General features: G+C 44.5%; 1 protein-coding gene across 2 annotated transcripts in view; it reads left to right on the top strand.

Moving 5' to 3' along the window:
• The first annotated feature begins 815 nt into the window (after positions 1 to 815).
• The window catches only part of slc25a22a (solute carrier family 25 member 22a), a 30455-nt gene continuing 10673 nt past the window's right edge, over positions 816 to 20597 (top strand). The window contains exons 1-5 of one of the 2 annotated variants that reach the window (XM_023819716.2): positions 816 to 1002; positions 15689 to 15944; positions 18010 to 18067; positions 18848 to 18903; positions 18990 to 19080. In XM_023819716.2, the coding sequence (XP_023675484.1) occupies positions 18066 to 18067; positions 18848 to 18903; positions 18990 to 19080 (149 nt within the window). In that variant the 5' untranslated portion in view covers positions 816 to 1002; positions 15689 to 15944; positions 18010 to 18065. Of the gene's footprint in view, positions 1003 to 15688; positions 15945 to 17941; positions 18068 to 18847; positions 18904 to 18989; positions 19081 to 20597 lie in introns of both variants that reach the window. The other variant, XM_023819715.2, reaches the window with a different exon arrangement.

Below are 20597 nucleotides of genomic sequence, written 5' to 3'. Positions count from 1 at the left end.
AGACCTAACGGCAATGTACACACATCCAGAAACACACATTTTCACACAGACATACGCAGATATTTGGATGTATAACATGTGTCCAATTTATTAAAATCTTAATCTGGAAAAATCAATGAAATTGTAGTTATTTGGATTAACCTGACTCCATTCATATTATAGTATACAAATGACACACACCTTACCTGTAAAACACACAATTTGGTAACTTATCCCTGCTTTCTGATGAACTGATCTGTAGCTGTGTATCTAATTGTTTGTTAGGTTCTCTATAATCTGCGTATAGAGCACATAAAGGACACATCATCACCCCCAGGACTGCTGACAGTGTTCACTGAAACGTTATTTCAGACGCACTATAGCACACTCAACAAATTTCACAGTCCATTTTACTACCGTTGTACTTTACACTGGGTGGCGAAATAGGTCAACAAATGAGAGTATCTCCAAGAAAAAAAAACAGCCGTCCGCATAAAATTTGAATATAAACTACATTTTCTAAGTTAGGAACTTCATTTATGGTGCCATTTTTATCTTTGTTCATTTCAAGGTCATATAATATACAACAGCCAGCAAAACGACGCTGCTTTATTGCCCCCCTCCTCCCCTCCCCACACACATGCGCGCACAATACTCACAGACACACACACACACACACACTGTCCCCGGTGCCGCGGATATTGTGCCTGCAATGACACGCTCCAGCCACCAGATGACCTCGTTTTCCCGTCTTCTCCTGCATTGCGAGTCATTACATTCTTCATCCATTTCCATATTCCTATCCTTCCTGTGTCCCGTTCTCTCTCTCTCCCTCCCTCCCTCTCTCTCTCTCTCTCTCTCTCAATCTCTCTCTCCCCCCCACCATAATCTCTCCTTCTCTCTCTCTTTTACACACTGGGACACAACTGCTAGTAACACCGGCAGAACTAAGGGGAGCGAAAGACAACTAGCGATCTCGATAAAAGCAAAGGGTGTCCAACTCTGCAAAGAGGACAAGGCACGGTATGGGAATATTATAAGTGTATTATTGTTATTCCTTTGTCATTGTCTGTCAATAAACATGCAGAAGCAGAACTTGAAATAATATTTTATATATATATAAAAGCATCACGATGTGCATGTGGACATATCATTTTACATCAGCAATATTGAGAATTAAAAAATATGTTTTTCACTGATGACAAATGCGAAAACGGAGCGCTGATCGCGGAGGAACAGCGATTCGCTTCCCGTTATGTGTCGAAATATGATTGCACATAGGAATAGAGGGACAACTGTCATTGCACCTTTTTGAACGTTTATATTACCATCTACCAGCCATATTTTAAATGTCATGTATTAATACGTGTAACTATGTAGCTGGACTGTAGCAGCGTATGTTTTATTTTAATGATTGATGGTGGATTTGAAAACGTATACTAATGCATTACAGGATGAACCGGGTTTGGTAAATCACGTTACATCACTATTGTCAGCATAACAAGAATATTATAGTCACGGCATCTTATTTTTTATTTGGCATAGCATATATTCAAAATGGTTTAAAGGAGATGCTAGCCGACGAGCTAGTAGCTAGTTGTGTTTTTTTTTATCCTCGGATTAACGAGTCGTAGGAGCCAGCGTGTGTCTGCTGTGGATCACGCATCGTCCGGGGGCGTCCGTGTTTCGGGGGCCGACGTGCGTTTGTGTCAATGCAAGCCTACCCCTGCGTGCATCGGTGATAATGATAGTGAATTAATAATGCTTTGGAAGAGTAGGTGGTGAGCGCGTCCCTGCCTGCGCGTGCGCGGACGCTCGCGAGAGAAGGGCCAAGGGGTAAATCTGCACCTTTGACAGCTCGCATCTGGTAATGCACGCGCTATGCATTAAAATCTGTTCACCCAACGACTTAGCCCGGACAGCGTTGAGGGGCGGGGGAGTTTATCCGACGCAGCAAAGTACATTTGTGCAGGATGCCAACCCATCACAATGCATTTACGCACTAAAGTGCCATGTCTTTGGACTGCAGGAGGAAACCTGCAGGACATGGGGAGGGGGGAGCAACATTTATACTCCATACGAAGAGAATGGGGATAATATTCAAACCCCCAGCAAGATGTGTGACGCAAAAATGCTACCAGCCTGCTACCACTGTATCCCGCTGTGGAACACGTATATTGTTGTTGTACATTACAGTCCTAAAAATTCTTGTTTGTAAATGGTGTCGTATTTCTATTTGAGGTGATAAGGTGCCCAGGCACTTCAGTCTTTTTGTTGGTTAATAAATACCAATTATGACACTGATGTGTTCATGTTCTCTGCTATTCAAGATTTGTTCGTGCTGAAGTGCATTGGAGTCAGGCAGTTGACCCCGTGAGAACAGTTTGGAACATAAACTGCATTGTATTAGATTGTGATATGTTAAATATTAACTAAATTACACATGCAAAACTTTAGGAAATTAATCACTAAAAATAGAGGCATCGGTAAAAATGCTCGATTAATTGGTGGCTTCAGATTTCCCGGTTTGGGGGCTTCGAATGCAGTTCTTTATCTTTCGGGGAGGGGTGCATGTTTTTTGTGGCTTGGTAGTTTGGCAGGTAGCATCACCCCTTCCAGGGTTCTGCGCTCGAATGCATCCTTGCTTCTGTTAGCAGAGTCTGCTCATTCTCCCACTGTTTGTTGCCTTTTAGTGACATGTGACTTGTTGTCCCTGTGCTGTCTCTGACGTAGCCTTAGCATGAACGCGTGTTGGGGGGGGGGGGCACCCTGTGAGGGACTGGCATCCTGTCCCATGTGTGCGATGGCTCAATTCTTCCTTCCCAGGCTATGCTTCCTGCCACGATCGCTGACTAGCCATTTATTAGCCACGAATGGGGCTCGAAGGTCACCTTATCTTTGCTCTTTTAATGTTTCTGTTGTCTTTTTCTCATTACTGTTATTACCATATTACTCTGCTTGCGTTCACAGGTCATGTAGAGCCATTAAGTGGAAAATTGAACCGAAAAACTGAGTGTTTTGCTGCCTGAGCTCTTTCTAACGGGCAACATTTTCTACCTGAATTCATTTCTTTCACTAGAAGGTCCATGTCAATTAAATTCGCTTTACTGGATAAGTACTTACGGGAAGCTGATGAAATACCCCCCACCCCGGGATAATCAGTAATTCTGTTGTCCCACTCTGTTAAGTGCTGTGGTGCTTTGCTTGTTATTCCATGTCCTGTTAAATGTGCTTAGGGGTCTGTTTGTTTGCTGAAAGCAAAGGCAGCGTAAGACTTCGAAGCTTGTTTAACTACGATGTGGACGTTAGTGGCTTCCAGCAAGATGGTGACGGTCAGCACTGTCTTCAGTCGGGTTACAGAGCGGGGATTAGGCCAGCGATTGGGGGGGGTAGGCTGCACCGCGGGCTTGAGATCATGGAGGTTTGCTTGTGACCAGGAAGCCCTGCATTCAAATCCTAAGGAGAGTCCTGTTCTTAAGCAAAGTGCTACCAGCTGCACGGATGAATGAGATCGGCCTGCTGAATGAATGAAGAGATCAGCTGTGGGAATTAATGGAGGCCAGCCTAGTGAATGAGTGAAGAGTGTAAATGAGCAAATGAGTGAGCTTTGTGCTCTGGGTTATCAGGAGTGGAGGTCCAGGCACGTGGGCACACGCCCTTCAACTGAAGTGTCTCAAGTGTGACCACAGTAGTATGAACTGGTTTGTAAAAATGCCTCATTGAAATAAAATGGTAATTTGTTGCATTATAGTATGCATTTTCTATATAAAATATCATCTTGAGCAAGAGAGAGGACTGAGAGGGAACAAGTGAGATAGAAGACTGTGGGACACTCTTTGTAAGAAGCGAAAACCTTGAGAAGAAGCGAGAGAAACTTCTTCATGTGACAATACTTCCCCCTTTTCATCTCTCCTTTCCGTTTCAGTTTGAACTGGAAAGCTGCACTTTTTGCTGCCTCCATCGATTGGCCTTTGGCCGGTATTCCTCAACCCCGAATCACAGGAAAACTCACACAGTGCTGGAGTTGTCATTGAATTCTATAAGCATAAGAGGCTCTTGTAAACGTTTGCCTTGATCTGTTTCCATACTCGGCACCGAATGCGCGATTGTCCGCCTCTTTCAAGGAGACTTTTCATGAACTCACAAGTTTGCCCGGTTTCACCCCATCAGCTTTCGGGATTGCAGAGGGAACATGTTTGGGAGCAGCGGAAGCAGTACCAGGCGTTGGGTGTTGCTGTGACATCACCGGTGCTATCATGTCTCCGTGGGGTGATCCGCGGTGACCGTACCGTCCTATAGTGACGGAGTGCTGTTTGAATAGCTTAACAATCTAGCTGCAAGCTTTAGAAGGCAATTTGTGATCTTTGAAAAATGGGGGAAGTGTTAGTACAGTCCGCTTATGCTAACATGTTGAGTAAGTTCTGCAGGATTAAACGATTAAGAGTTAAATCTTACCATTCTAAACTGAACCTTTTTGAACCATTTTAATCCAATGTTGACTCCCCCCACCCGACCGGACTGTGGTACAGTCCTCTCCAGTGTCTTATACATGCTTGGCATCTTCCTAGGAGAAGGCAGGAGACTGATAACTGCACTGGATACAATCACATGTCAGAAATGCAGCTTGGCTCAAAACAAGTGATACACGTCAATTTTTTAATTTCATTAAAATTCGGTCCATGAACTGACCAACATGTCCCTGCAGTTACTTTGCCTCTTTTGATGCTTAATGGCCCCACGACATACAGACCAAAAACAGAAATCAGCTGGTTTTGATCTATTATGTCACATATAAATGTTATGCATATAACATTTCCTTTATGTAAAAGGGATACAAAATAATAATAGTAATATTAGAATTTTGGAAGATCTAGAAACAGTGATTATCTTACAGTTCTTCATGAGAACGTTAGTGTAAATGTTTTTCTTTGAGGCATCACATAAAAAATCCCCAGCTTCAGGCAGAGAGTCGGTCACCTTAAAGCGCCCCTCCCCAGCCCCCGGGGGCCTCGGCAGACCTGCCCTGTCAGTGGCTCAGGTTCCTGTGCTCTCCTCTTTCCCAGGGTGCGACATTGACAAAGGCTATCAGTGTACATCCTCTCTGCTCCAGCTTCTCTCTGCCTCAATTCAGTCTTCGGAGAACATACACGCACACACACACACACAGGTTTGTAATTATATCTTTGTGGGGACCCTCCATTCATTTCTATGGGGAAAACTCTAATCCCCACATGACGACCTTAACCCCTACCCAGTCCTAACCCCACAACGTCAAAATAACATGATTCTTTTACATTGAGGGGGACATTTGGTCACACGCACACACACACACACACACACACACACGCTTGATCACCACCTGGGTCATGTCTATCTTGCATGAATTTTCCCCAGGATCAATAGAATTTATTTTAATTTTATACTATAGTACAGTATTGTCTCCTAACCTGCAGTATGATGTACTATGCAGGGCAGTTGTACATTGCAGTATATTACTAAATGCAGACAGTGACCTTGGTATGATACCAGCACTGTACAGCAGAGTATATAGTACAGCTCAGCATGTGTCAAATTATTTATTGTTTTGAAAGTTTTTGATTGATTGTTTTATTTCCCTTTGATGCAAAGCCTCTCACTCAGCATTTGAGGTGCTGCCCATTTTCTGAGCAGGATGCCTGTTAAAGTTACAGTGCACTGCAGTACAGTGGGTCACTGGAAGGAGGACCTCTGCTTATCTCCCACACTGGCACACACTCAAAGACATAGGCCCACAGACACATGTTATGGATTCTGAGTGTGCAAAAGCCTAGCCACTCCCCTTCCATGGATAACCAATCAGAGGAGAGGAGTCTGCTGTTACACACAGGTACAGTATGTATCGTCATTTTCTACACGTCATGCTTCCTCCCAGTTTAGGGGGTGCTGTTTTGTTGATGTAAACCCAGTGTGTCTATATGTGTATGCTGTACAAGTTATATGTGCATTTGAGTGTGCGTTGGGGATTGGTCAGAGATGGGAGTTAGTTAACAATCGGTAGTTTTTGCTGGGAGTCAGCAGCTCAGGGGTTTGCTGCAGAACTGAGGGCTCTGGGGAGATCTCGAAGGCCCCCTCAGGCAGTGACTCTCACAGCTAGTCTCACTGGCTGTTTAGCATTCTTAGTTTGAGAGGGGCAGTAGAGAAATGCTGTCCCATGTTTAAAGAGATGTGTCCGACAAGGGTTCTGCCAGGGGCCATAGCCTTGGAAGTGGGGTTGCTGAGGGTGCTTCAGCGCCCCCTCTGGTTGTCGGTGGTAATGCAGTATCAGGATGCTGTGGGCAGCTTGCCCATGCATATAGTTTTGGTTGAAGAGACCCATAGCATTATGTAATCTCACAATGTTTCAGAGGCAACTTTATGATTACTTCTGCAAATGGACTACAGAACCGCCAGCAATAAACAATCAATGGTCAATTCCGACTTTCAGCACCCTGAGCTTAAAACATCTTCCCGCACGTATGGGCAGGGGAGGAAAGGATGGGTAATGGGTGTCAGAAGTGCCCCTTGTGGACAGAACAAGTATTGCATTTCAAGCCTGTTACCCTACGGGAAACAGTAAAATATGCAAGTAGGCTTCTGGAAAAATGTGCATCACCCTGGACTTTGACAAGAGACTCCCATTTGCTGCCCTTAAAACCCACCTGCAGTGAACGGAACATTTCCATTGGAGGAACATAAGTCAGAGCAGGAAGTTGGAATGAAGACAGAGGATCAGGCATTTTTGGGTTAGTTCACTCTTAGCAAGGAACAGAAAGCCAGTGCTGTGGTACTTTTTTGATTTAATTTTGGTACAGTTAACCCATATAGAACGATGAACTCTTATTTCTCATTTGGTGGTGAACGTCCAGTGTGAATTTATATTTAATCTTATCTAATGAAAAAATGAGAGTTCAGGCATGCCATAGAATTTCCTTTTGGTAGTTGACACAGAAATGAAATGGAAGTTCTATTAGCACTTGTGTTTGAATTTTGATAGGAATGTGCTTCTTTATAAATGGTCCGTCATTTTTCTGTTTTAATTCCTTGACTTGCCTATGTTCTTATTCAGCCTGAGTCACTGAGCTTTTGAAGACTGGAGTCAGTTAACACATTCTGAGTTTGGAAGTCAGTGAGTACCACACTGCAATGTATGACACAGCAGGGCCTGACGTGGTGTGTCACTCAGCCAGTGAGTACCACACTGCGATGTATGACACAGCAGGGCCTGACGTGGTGTCACTCAGCCAGTGAGTACCACACTGCGATGTATGACACAGCAGGGCCTGACGTGGTGTGTCACTCAGCCAGTGAGTACCACACTGCGATGTATGACACAGAAGGGCCTGATGTAGAATGTCACTCAGCCAGTGAGTACCACACTGCGATGTATGACACAGCAGGGCCTGACGTGGTGTGTCACTCAGCCAGTGAGTACCACACTGCGATGTATGACACAGCAGGGCCTGACGTGGTGTCACTCAGCCAGTGAGTACCACACTGCGATGTATGACACAGCAGGGCCTGACGTGGTGTGTCACTCAGCCAGTGAGTACCACACTGCGATGTATGACACAGAAGGGCCTGATGTAGACTGTCACTCAGCCAGTGAGTACCACACTGCGATGTATGACACAGCAGGGCCTGACGTGGTGTGTCACTCAGCCAGTGAGTACCACACTGCGATGTATGACACAGCAGGGCCTGACGTGGTGTGTCACTCAGCCAGTGAGTACCACACTGCGATGTATGACACAGCAGGGCCTGACGTGGTGTGTCACTCAGTCAGTGAGTACCACACTGCGGTGTATGGGCGTTTTTCCACCGCACCAGGTACCGTACTTTTGGTACTTTCGGTACTTCCATGAAGTGCCGAAAGTTTGGTACTTCTTTCATGTCGGTTTTCCACTGGCGTAAAAAATGGTACCGGTGCCAAATGACATCATCAGTGACCGCCCCTGACTGACAGCACAAAATTAAAACTAACAGTTGAGGCTGGAAAATGCGGTTTATTGTTATGTCAGCTTCTATCACAGTATAAGATTTAGTAAAATCCAAATCATGCTGCCATCAATTACGTTTACGTAGGTACACTTACTTTGGCTAAGCCGATCAAAGCAGTAAGAGTTAGCTTACTGCTAATTCAGTCTTTTGAAAGCAAACAAATTATTTAATTGTTTTTTGATTTTCAAGCGGCATTGTTCGGTGTTTCGCGTGTGCCCCATTTCTTCCAAGCGGCTTGGTATTACGGTGTTCCCGGCAATTCAGTTTCCCTATGTTTGTCCTGTCTATCAGGAAATAATGTTTCCCCTAATATTAAAGCAAAGATTTATGTGAAATGTCTGAAAATCACTCAGGTACATTATTACATGTGAATACAGTAGATCGTCACGCATAATATAGTCTTATAAGCAATACTATACCGTTTTCATCAAGAAATATCTCTATCGAGCGAAATAAGTAATTTCATTTATTATCTGTAAAAACAAAAAAACATAGAAAGGGCATGTGATGTTTTAAAATTAATATATGGCTTGTTTACAGCGAAACCGTGTACAAATCAGCGCGCGACAGGGGAAACATAGGGAAACTGAATTGCCCGGAACGGCAAAAACTTTTTTATTTCGAGTCGTGCCATCCAAATACCACTGGATCTGTTCATCCGACCATATGGCGATTAAAGCCTGTGTTTCCTCGTTTGTCCATCCTTCAATTTTACTTTTTTATATTTTTGTTTCTACTGCTTTTTGTTTTGTTTCTCGCTGTGATCGCTATGTGTGTTTCAAAAGATGGCGGTTGTATTTTGTGTTTCAGCAGCAGGCTATTTGCATAACCAATCGACAGCAAATACGTTTGCAAGTCCCACCCCAAAGTACCGAAGTACCAAAGAAGTACCCCAACTGGTTTGGCACTTTTGGTACTCGAGATTTCGGTACTGGTACTCGACCGGAAGTCAATGGAAAAGCGAAAGTACCGAAAGTACCGTACCGAAAGTACCGTACTTTGTGCGGTGGAAAAGCGCCCTATGACACAGCAGGGCCTGACGTGGTGTGTCACTCAGCCAGTGGGTACCGCACTGCGATGTATGACACAGCAGGGCCTGACGTGGTGTGTCACTCAGCCAGTGAGTACCACACTGCGATGTATGACACAGCAGGGCCTGACGTGGTGTGTCACTCAGCCAGTGAGTACCACACTGCGGTGTATGACACAGCAGGGCCTGACGTGGTGTGTCACTCAGCCAGTGGGTACCGCACTGCGATGTATGACACAGCAGGGCCTGATGTGGTGTGTCACTCAGCCAGTGAGTACCACATTGCGATGTATGACACAGCAGGGCCTGACGTGGTGTCACTCAGCCAGTGAGTACCACACTGCGATGTATGACACAGAAGGGCCTGATGTAGAATGTCACTCAGCCAGTGAGTAACACACTGCAATGTATGACACAGCAGGGCCTGACGTGGTGTGTCACTCAGCCAGTGGGTACCGCACTGCGATGTATGACACAGCAGGGCCTGATGTGGTGTGTCACTCAGCCAGTGAGTACCGCACTGCGATGTATGACACAGCAGGGCCTGATGTGGTGTGTGACTCAGCCAGTGAGTACCACAGCAAGGCAGTGTCTCTCAACCCAGTCCTCAGGGACCCTCACGTTTTTGCTCCCTCCCAGCTCCCGATAGCAAAAACGTGGACTGTCTGAGGGTTGCCGAGGGTGGGTCAGAAACACTGCAGTAGAGTGTGACACACTTGACGAGATGGTATAGTTGTTGAGTGGGGTCGGGGGGTCGGTCACGCATTATGGATTAAATTGTATATTATATTTCAGTCCAGACATGAAAAAAAACTTGACAAATCCCATCCCGTAAGAAACTAGGCTTAAAATTTTATTGAGCAAGGTTGATTGAACCCCCTTTTTCGCTGAGATCCCTGGATATAACACATCAAAAATGCCATGGAGACAGAGAGATGCACAAAGGTCAAGACCCCAGAATGAAATGGAACCAGAAAGGGTTGGGATTAGAGTTTTAACCTCATTCCAGTGGGAGCGAAGGGGCAGCATGAGCAGATTTGCCCTGGACCTTGCTCTCTCGACCCATCCCACAATGCCGCTCTCTGTTCCTGCTCTATCAGTAGAGCCAGACTTTAACACTGAGCTTCTGTGAGGGCTCTAGGCTGGATTGCATGGACGTGTTAGTGAGGTTGGCTGAACACCTGAACTGGTTCAGAGTCCGTGGGCCTGGATCTCTCTTGGTTTCAGAGGTCACACTTGGTTTGTTTTTGGCTAAAGCTTCATGGCACAAAGTTATATGTCACTATGGTACCTGTCACTCCGGTACCTCATTACCCCTGTTTGAGAGAGTCAGATTAGAGACTGCTGGTTGTACTCGGTTTAGAGGCAGTTACCAGAGACACCTCCACGGTCAAGAACCAAGATTCAGATCTTTTTTGTCATTGCTCGTGACAGCACAACAAAATTGAGATAGCAACTGCCCAGGTGGTAATGCGTAACGATGTGTACAAAATAGTCAATAAAGATGTGACAGTGATACTCAGATACATTCAGAGACTTACATTTATACATAGACACTCATTCATAAACAGACACACTCAGAGACACATTCATAAACAAGCATGTGCAGCGGCACACTGAGGCAGCCATTCGCACGCATGAAGTGGTGAATGCATGTGTAAATACAGGTACACACATGTAAGCACAATGTTACACACTCAGTCCTACTCAATGTTAGAGAAGGGTTGCTGAAAAAAGAAAGTGAAAATGAGGAAATGAGAAAGAAAACTATCCTCCAATTGTCATCCCTCTTTCTGCCTTGCTTTTCTCTGTCTGCTGTAGCAAAACTCATCTCTGAAGCTTAAAACTCATGCCCTGCTCAGGCTGGTTTAAGGCTACGGTGGAGACAGCGTACTTTTAATCAGCCACACACTCACGGCGTACACTCATTCCCTATTCACTCCATTACTCCTGTCTGTCTTCAAACAAGAAATGAGCTGTCTCTCATTAAGACCCTTGCCCCTGCCTCTCTTCTCCTCCTCGCTCCACTTCCTGGTCGTCTTACTTTCCCTCATGCATGGTCACACATAAAGCATGGTTCTTGTTAAAGAATCCCCCCCCCCCCACACACACACAGAAAAGCTCCCTAATAACAGGAACAAGAGAGGCCAGGCAACAGCCAGCTGAGTTTGCATGTGTTGGGGTCGTGTGTGTTTTTGCTGCCGTTCCTGTTCGGATATACATCAGTAGGGAGGTATTATCCATTGGCTGGATTTGGCTGAGAGTCCCCAGTGGGCGGAAGACAAGCAGGGCATTGTGGGTAGGTGGAGGCTGCTAATTGCAGGGAGAAGATGGCAGTGGTGTTAACACTCGGTCTAATTTTACACCATTTGCAGCTTTGTTTGCCGTGGAGAATGAAACGGGGAAAGTGGATGTTAGCAGGACTACAGCCGCGGGCAGGGGGTTGGGGGGGCAAGGGGGAGTTGTTTTGTAGGTAAATGTCTGCTGATTGGTGGATGAGATCCTCACTCCTAATCATGGACAGTTCAAAGATCGCTTCCTGAATGAAGGTTAAACTGGGTTTGTTATCAAAGTCGGTTTGTGAGCAGAGATTGTTGTTATGGTGTCTTTGAGCCTTTGGGTACGTCATTATAGGGTCCATCCATCCATCTTCTGAAACTGCTTGTCCCAGTCAGGGTTGCAGGGAGTCCAGAGGTTATTGGTGCAAGGCAGGGAACAGCCCAGAAGGGGGCGCCAGCCTATTGCAGAGGGCACTCACACACCTACAGACATTTTGGTAACTTCAGTTAGCCTCAGCATGTTTTTGGATTTTTGGGGGGGGCAGAAACCAGAGGAAACCCCACGACCACATGGGGAGAACAAGCAAACTCCACACACATGGAACCCTGGCAGAGACTCGAACCCAGATCCCAGAGGTGTGAGGTGACAGTGCTAATGCTGGACCACCCCATTACAGGATATCGGGTCTTAATTCTAGAATACTGTACTATTCACTGGACAGCTTTCTATGGTCATAATGCCCAGCTAGTGTTGGTTCTTCGGCGATCCCCTATAAATCGTGTAGACTTTACATTGCTGAGTTTCTGGTTGTTGAGCGGCACTTGGGACAGAGATAGCACACACCTCTGCTGGCATGTTTCTGGGTTTCTGTAGGAAATCTATGGCTCCTCCTGCCGTTGTTGTCGGCTGGTCTACCTGAATTGCGAGTCCACAACCCCTGTACAGACTCAAACATCAGCACAATAGGCGGATATCGGAGTGGGTGAGCCAGCCGATAAGGGCTCGACTGGAATGAGGCTCAGTTATTTTGATAATAGAAGTATTATGAAACAGGGATTGATTTAAACTCTTTAAATTTGTTGTGTTTAAATACTGTGTATTCATTTTGAAGATGAACAATGGACAGAGTACTGTGCCTGTTCTGCAGATGTGACTTCCTGTCTTGCATGTTGGTGGCACAGAGGCACCTGTGGGGACTAATTCTGCTTGGGGCTGTGGGGTTTCTGGAGGCTTTAGCACTTCTGTGTTGGCTGAATAGGTGCAGGTGTGGAATGCCGGTGATCCCGGGATTTTGCAAGCCCACCTTATTGGTTGGGCCCATTTTTTTGTAAAACTGTTTTATTAAACTATTCAGCTCTGAATCTGTTGAGAATTGCTGAAGAGTGAAAAAAAGAATCAAAAATTTGTTTCCTTACGGTTGTTAAATGGGTATTAATGTATTTTGGTGCAGAGTAACTAAGTGTATAATCACTGTTGATTAGATAAATTATTCACAACAATGTGAAAATGAAGAAATAAAAACATATCGTTTGTATTCATTGACTAATACTGTTTTTTTCCCAGCACTGTTAATATGATCTGAACTGTGTGCTTATTCAATTAATAGCTCAATCAGGCCTAATGTGTTGAGGGTACAATGCTTGTAAATCACGAAAACATCAATTTCTAGGTAGTGGAAAACATATTTACATTTATTATATTTAGCAGATGCTTTTGTCCAAAGCAACGTACAAGTTGAGGCAAATACCGCATTACAAACATCCAGCTGTCAAGGAGTCATTTAGGCACAAGTGCAGCTAGACTGAGCTTCCAGTGAACGGCCAGGTACAGCTAGGCTGAGCTTCCAGTGAACGGCCAGGTACAGCTAGGCTGAGCTTCCAGTGAATGGCCAGGTACAAGTGTAAGCAGTACTGGAGCAGGACCTACATAACAACTACACAACAAAGGAGCAGAAGTGCAACACAAGAATTACATATAATAGAAACACAAAAATGAGATGTTAAGAAGGAGTAGGGCGACATTTTATCTTGAGAACCGTTTTCAGTCCATCTCAGACTGCAGTCCTGAACTGTGTGTAGAGGGATATTGGACCACTTTTCAAGAAGAAAAGCCTCCAGTTGTTTGAAGGATGAAGGATGTGAAAATCTACGTTGCATTCTGTGCTTCAAAAATTTCCATAAAGGATCTGTAAAATGACCTCATATTATTCAGCAATTAAAGTACCAGAACAGTCATCAGACATAATGATTCCCGCAAGATGGCCAACCTTACGAAAAGATATTGTCAATTGAAGGTATCGTTTGGCTTTCTTAAAGTGTAAATCCATCTGGATGTAGCAAGTGTGAAAGATGACTCATCAGACAATAATACTTTTTCAGACGCTCAGGGCTCCAGGTTTTGTTGTTATGGCAGGATATTTCTTGCTTTGTGTTTGCCTTAGATCGAAGGGGTTTTTGTATGAATTTGGGCTTTGTGAATCTGACAATGCTACAGATTTTGTGGAAACTGGGTCACAGAGATGCTGATTTGGTTCTTTTTAGTAATTTCTCAGGCTGTAATGTTGTGCTGCTTAGCAACCATACCGTTAAGTGTCTGTCCCTCTGTGTCAGAGAGCTTCGATGATCGACCACTGTTCCGTTTTGCTATTGCAGTTTGTCACTGTTTGGCATGTGCCATCACGATGATTAAGAGTGTTCCCCATCAGGCTCTGGTTCTGAAAGCCACACGGAATGACAGACTGACATGTTGCGGTATTGGGGAGTGATGATGATGATGATGATTATCAACATTGCTCTTTAGCTCAGCGGGTAGCACTGTGGTCTCATACCGTCATGGTTAGGTGAATTTTTATCTCTAAATTGGTTGATGTCAGGCCTAGCTTCTATCCAATCATAAGCTTGGCCCACTTGCCAGCCGTGGGAAGAGTGAAACAGCCAAAGCTATAAAATCTGGCCCTCAAGCTTTAACCCCGGCCCCTCTAGATGATCAGCGGTCCACCCAACAATTCAAAGTTGGAGTCAGGCCTGCTCATAGTGTGTGAATTGAGCTCCGCGACGCCATCCTATCCAGCGAGTCTCCCTGCCTCGTCCCATGTGCTTCCTGGGAGTAGCTCCAGGCTTGTCGCGACCCTGCACGTGGGTCATTGGCTATGCAAGATGGGGGGATGGATTATGCTTATTATTAGTATTATTGTTAGTTACAATTGTTGTCCGGAGTGGCCTTGATGGAGTGCAAGCACAATTAAGTTGGTTACTGCATTGTCTGCTGCTTCATTTCTCTTTCGATACACATCGAGCTTTACAGAGTCTGTATAGTCAAGCGGGAACCGGCCGGCAAATAAAATGAAGAAGCAGGTGGAACATATGGGCCAAGGGATGAGGTGGCTGCACTTTTCTCACTCGATATGACGTGTGTGAGGAAATACGACCACAACTGTGCACACTGACCTAAGTAACGAGGAAAAATAAACTTGTTATCAGGCGAGGAAACGCTAAGCCAGTGTCAACACTGGTGTGAATATACAGGGGGAGGCGGAGAGGTGGACTGGCAACGCTGTGATTGGTGCAGAGAGGGGTGGAAAATACAGGAAACAGGAAAGACCCTTTTCTGCTCAAGGACTCTAATGTACACCAGGCGCTGCATGCCAAACTGCCGCGCAGATGTATGTAGCACAGACTCGAGAGCATCGCCACAAGTGGCAAAGAAACCCAATGATGGTCGTGTCTGTGCTTGTGCTCATTCTAAGTGAGAAGTAGGTACTCTAGTAGGCTAGAATATCTAGTACATATGCTCTGCTGATTATTAAGCTAAACCCAGAAGAAACATACATGGATTATAATGTATTAGGATTAAACCAGTCTAAACAGAAACACATTTTTGTCAACATGAAATAGAGTATAATATTAAATCATCTAGTATTTAGAACTGTATTTTTTCAAAGATGCATTAGCATAGCAAAGTCAATGGTCACCAAGCTTCAGGTTTGTATTATGCTCACGTAGCGGTTAACGCCTGGTTATTTTTTACTAATATTCAGGTGGATAAATTGGATGTTGAAATTCACACTGTATAACACAGAGAGATGTATGGACGCTGTTATTAGCTTACATAATGTGGTGAAATCCTGCATTTGCTTAGAGAGACGGAGTGTTTTGCTAGAGCATTGGTGCTACAACCTAATGCTTCAGTGCTTAGTTCTCCTGTGGCACCAGATGGACGCCTCAGTGACAGATTTGGGGTTTGGAAAATATGCAGGATGGGGAGGGGTTGGTCAGAGAAATGCCAGGAGGGTCGGGAGAGAGGCCGTTGTCAAAACCCGGCAACCGTTCAGTGGCAGGAAACGCGACAGTGAATCAGTCTGGTTTCTCTGTCTTTCTCTTTCAGGAACGGCTCTGACCGGCGGCCCGGCACAAGCAGACTGATGCGGCACGTTAACAGACAAACCGACTGACACTCAGACCAAACAGACAACCTTAAAGGCACTTAATCACACTCCGGGGCCGATTGACCGATAAGCGGCCTGACTGACTCAGGTACTACCAAAGTGTTGCGAGACACGCTTATCAAGAGACGCAGTACACGGCCCAGCACACTGACGCGCTGAAAGGGGTCCAGTATAAATGGCTGACAAGCAGATAAGGTAAGTGCGAACTGTCAGGGGAGGCGTTTTTAATTAATTAGTATTAATTAGCCGGAAAATTAAGTGTAAGAGATATGTGCATTTATCCAGTTTGACATTTTCATTTAAATGGTTGGATGGATGGATTTTAAAGAAGGACTTTAAAGCTGTTTAGATTTAGCCAGAATGAAACAGGCCCTGATGGAGGTACCATCCGTCACCATAATCACGCAGGCTTCGATCATCTAGCCATGTTCACGCCGGCACTAGCCGCTGGACACACGCCCAGGCCATGTCAGAGATGCTCCACTTTATTTTCGCCTGAGAATCTGTCGTCGTGTTCGGTTGGCGGGGAGTCCCTGACCGCCTGGCAGTGAGACTGAGGGGCGGGAGGCCCGCGTGAAGGTGAAACCAGCCTCGCAGGCTGGGCTGCAGACAGTCGGCTGCGCGATTAGCCGCTGGGCCCCTGTCCAGGGCCTAGCCGTGCGTTTTTATATTAGGGCTAGAGAATTAAAAACATCCTAAATAGACCAACTCAACAAGTATCTAGAAACCCACACACAAGCTATAACAAATTAAAGAATAACTACACCGTAACCCCTTCATAAGATGGTTAGGGGTGTCAGGTCCCTGAGAATGTGACAATTCGCAATTAATACTTGGGCACCTCTAACCTCTACCCATAAGTCTGCTAGCCTGAACGATAACATAAAATGTCTATATATTATTCATTTCTAAACATGAAGTACAGTACTGTACACGTTGCATGTCAAATTACTTTTTCATTACCTATCAAAATCTTTTAATATAATATGCAACCCATTTAAATTATGCCCCTTTATGTAAAAAGTTAGTACTGAATGCACTGGGAGTACTAGGTTTTGGACCCATTATTAAAAGTGCAAAATTAAAGGCACTGAAAAGTTTAAACATCACTGCGAGAAACATGAGATTCCACTGTCACAAAGACGACTGACATGTGAGTTTGGCTGGTTGCCGAGATACGTGCCACGCCCCAAGCCTAGACTTTCAATATTAAAGATACAGTGTGCACTTACACTAACAAATATCATGTATTACGAATATTTATATATTATATGATTTTTTGTGATCCAAATCATTATCTGCATTGTCCTTGGCTCACGCATCTGCGAGTTTCTGTGTTCGTTCCGCAAGCTTCCGAAACATTCCCGTTTAATTGTTCATGGCCATGGGCGCACAAATAAGCGAAACTGCGGATGTGAGATACGGCAATGTGCCCCTTACGTAAACGTGTGTGTGAATGGTGTGTGCGCCCTGTGATGGGTCGGTGCGCAAGAAATGTGGGGGTAGAAAATGGATGGAGGGATGGATTTAGCCCTTATTAATACCAGACTGTGCTGATTTAAACATAATAGTGTGTGTCAGGTTTATTTATTTTATAGTAGCTCATTACACAGCTCATTGACGGTCAGGAGTCAAGCTTCTGTAACGTTATATCAAAGGATCTGACAGTTTTGTAACTGTTCATGTCCAATTTTTTAAAAGCTAATAGCTAAAATATCAGTGTCACTACCCCAGCCGAAGCAGCGCTTTAAATGATAAATTACAATTAATGAAGTAAATTAGGTGGGAATAGTATGTTATAGTGACAGAAAGTTGTTGGTCATGGGTAATGATGGTGATGGCAAATTAAACTTCATGAACCACTTGCTGTATTTTCTGGCTCCACTAGATGGTGCTCTCTCTTCAGAAAGGGCTCAAAACATAAACCAAAGCAAACAAGGAGTGGAATCTAGTGGGGTCAAAAAATACAGCAAATGGTTCATGAAGCTTCATTTAGCCATCACTAGGTAATGGTATTTAACAGGGTAAAATTCCAAGTTCAGTATATGTGGATAGTAATTTATTTATTTATTTATTTGGGCAAAAATGCTAAATATGTTACATGATAAACATGGTATGAAGCAGGGTAACACTGCTACTCTGCACTGACGTTGAGCAGGATGTGCTTGAACTCTGTCTCTCTTGTCCTCCAGTTTGCCTGCCAAGTTGATCAATGGGGGCATTGCAGGGCTGATCGGGGTGACCTGTGTGTTTCCCATAGACCTGGCCAAGACCCGCCTCCAGAACCAGCAGAATGGGTCACGCCTCTATTCCAGCATGTATGTACGGTCTCCCCTTCGATGCCCCACGGTTGCATGTGCAGATGAGTTTTAACAGGCAGCCGGCCGCCTCTAAAAGCCTCAGACTTGACAAACCCAGAAGCACCTTGAGGGTTTATCACCACACTTCAAGTTCAAAGCAGCCGCACACTCAGACTTTGATCACTATGGCGATACCAGTGTGCCTCTGCTCTGTGGTTTAACTGTTTTTTGTTGTATTCTGCTTTGCTTAGGGTTGTGCTCATGTGTGACAAGCTTCAGTAATGCGTCTGTTATTTTAGTCAGGCTGTCTGCCTAGTAAATGACACACACTATGGCCCCTGTTACAGCATCTAACTGCATCACACACTAACTGTATTGGCTGTAACCATGGGTGATTTTACCGAGGGTGCACAGGATGCAATTGCACCCCCTACTGGTCAGATGAAAATGCTATTAGAACTTGTTAAGTGCAATAAAATCGTATTAGACAGTTAGATTTGAAATGTAGCTTGTGTTAGTCATATCAATGTGTAATAATTTGTTGCAAATGTACTTACTTTTTTATCTGGACGGCTGGTTGGGCTCTCTTACACTGCACCCCCTGTAAATGAAGCGTAGATTCGTCTCTGGCTGTCACCTTCATTTGCCCTCGTTTTTCTTGTCATTCAGTAGAGCCAGCAGATTCAGGGACAGCAAGCAGTACCTGCCCACAAGGCATTTCTTACATTTGATTTGTCGAGCAACGTCATTCGGTCCATCTGTCCAACCATGTCGCCCCTGTTTGTGCCTGCCTTGCAGGTCAGACTGCCTTATCAAGACCATCCGATCGGAGGGCTATTTTGGGATGTACAGAGGTAAGGGGCCAGGGACCGGCACCAAAAGGCGAGAAGCGCTATTGTCCGCTTTCTTCAGAGACCCAGCAATGCTCGCTGTCTTTCAGGGGCAGCAGTGAACTTAACCCTGGTGACGCCGGAGAAGGCCATCAAACTGGCTGCAAATGACTTTTTCAGACACCACCTCTCCAAGGATGGGTGAGCAACACCGTGGGATTTACACACCGATGGGCCCAAACAAACCAGATCTCACTGGCTCACATGTTTATACACGCTGGCTTACACACAGACACGCTATTTACATGCAGCACTGTGCAAATGTCTGAGGTATCAATGCATCCATTTTCTGTACCTGCTTATCCTATGCCGGGTCGCGGGGGGTCCAGAGCCTATCCTGGAAGCTATGGGGGCAATGCAGGGAATAACCCAGGATGGGGCACCAACCCTTCGCAATCAAAGAAAATGTTTTAAGATATTTATCTGGGTAGTAAATGTATATTTGCTTAGAAAAAGAAACACAATTTAAATTACTGTCAATGCAAGTTAACAGCAATACAATAAAAATCTAACAAGAATTTCTTCTCCTACAAAAATTCACTGATATCTAGTTGGATGGTTAGATGAACACCGCTTCAGTTCCCAAACCTCAGCCGTTCCATGTATTTGTTAAATTTTACCAACGGCTCAGTTAATCAATTATCTTAATTAGCTAAATAACTCTTGAACTATTGATTAGCTATATGAAGTGTGTTAGTGGCCAAGTCAAAAAACTACATAGGCATATTGGATGGTTGATGCAAATCCTGGGGTGATTTTAGCAGAGGTTTTGAAATGGCTAAGCTAACACACTTTGACAAATGACAGGCATAACATCATAGTTTCACACCAGCATGAAGATCATTTAAACATCATTTTGTTTGACTCACTAAGACTTAGATTTGACTAAGACTCACTGTATGTGTATGTGTGTGTGTGGCCCTGAGACTCACACCACTGCCAGTTAGAGTAGTGCTTATGTACTATAGCCCTCCAGTTGCCAGTTAGTAATGGCAGCAGCCACAATCTACCAACCAGTAGTCTGGGGCTGAGCAATGGCTAAAGAACCAATTATACTAGAAAAAGTATACAGATCAGTCATTTCTGAGAACATAGATCAATCACTCCTGGATATCAATATCAGGAATATACCACAGTCAATTTCCACTCACCCCCATTCAATAATTAAACTGTTAAGCATGTGCAGTTATAATTTTGGGTTAATTATGTTGGAAAACAGTTCTGGTGTTGATTCCTAAAATATGTCGTATACAAACATAAAAACGCTTTTGATTGTGTTTCCCAGTGGAGATCACATGTATCAAGCTTCTAATGTATTTTTGCTTGTATGTCGCGTCGGACAAAAGCATTGGTGAAATAAATAAATGTAGAACTAAATATAAATGTCGGCAGTTTGACGTTAATGTTTCTAATGCACAAAAGCAACACGTCAGCTGCATCATAATAGCGTCAGGTTACAAATATCAACACGACATGTAGGATTGTACTTTGTGTTACATTGTTCAGCTCCATTCAGTGTCGCCATGACTACTAAAAGCTCCGGGTAGTTAAATTATTGATTGTTTTGACCTGACCGGCTTGTGAATTATTAATATGATTCAAAGCTCAGTATACACTGTCTGTTGGGCAGCTGTGTTTGTGTAGCAGCTTAGCAAAAG

Source organism: Paramormyrops kingsleyae, chromosome 11, assembly GCF_048594095.1.
Source record: "Paramormyrops kingsleyae isolate MSU_618 chromosome 11, PKINGS_0.4, whole genome shotgun sequence".
Taxonomy (NCBI): domain Eukaryota; kingdom Metazoa; phylum Chordata; class Actinopteri; order Osteoglossiformes; family Mormyridae; genus Paramormyrops; species Paramormyrops kingsleyae.
This window is presented reverse-complemented; position numbering and strand designations above follow the sequence as displayed.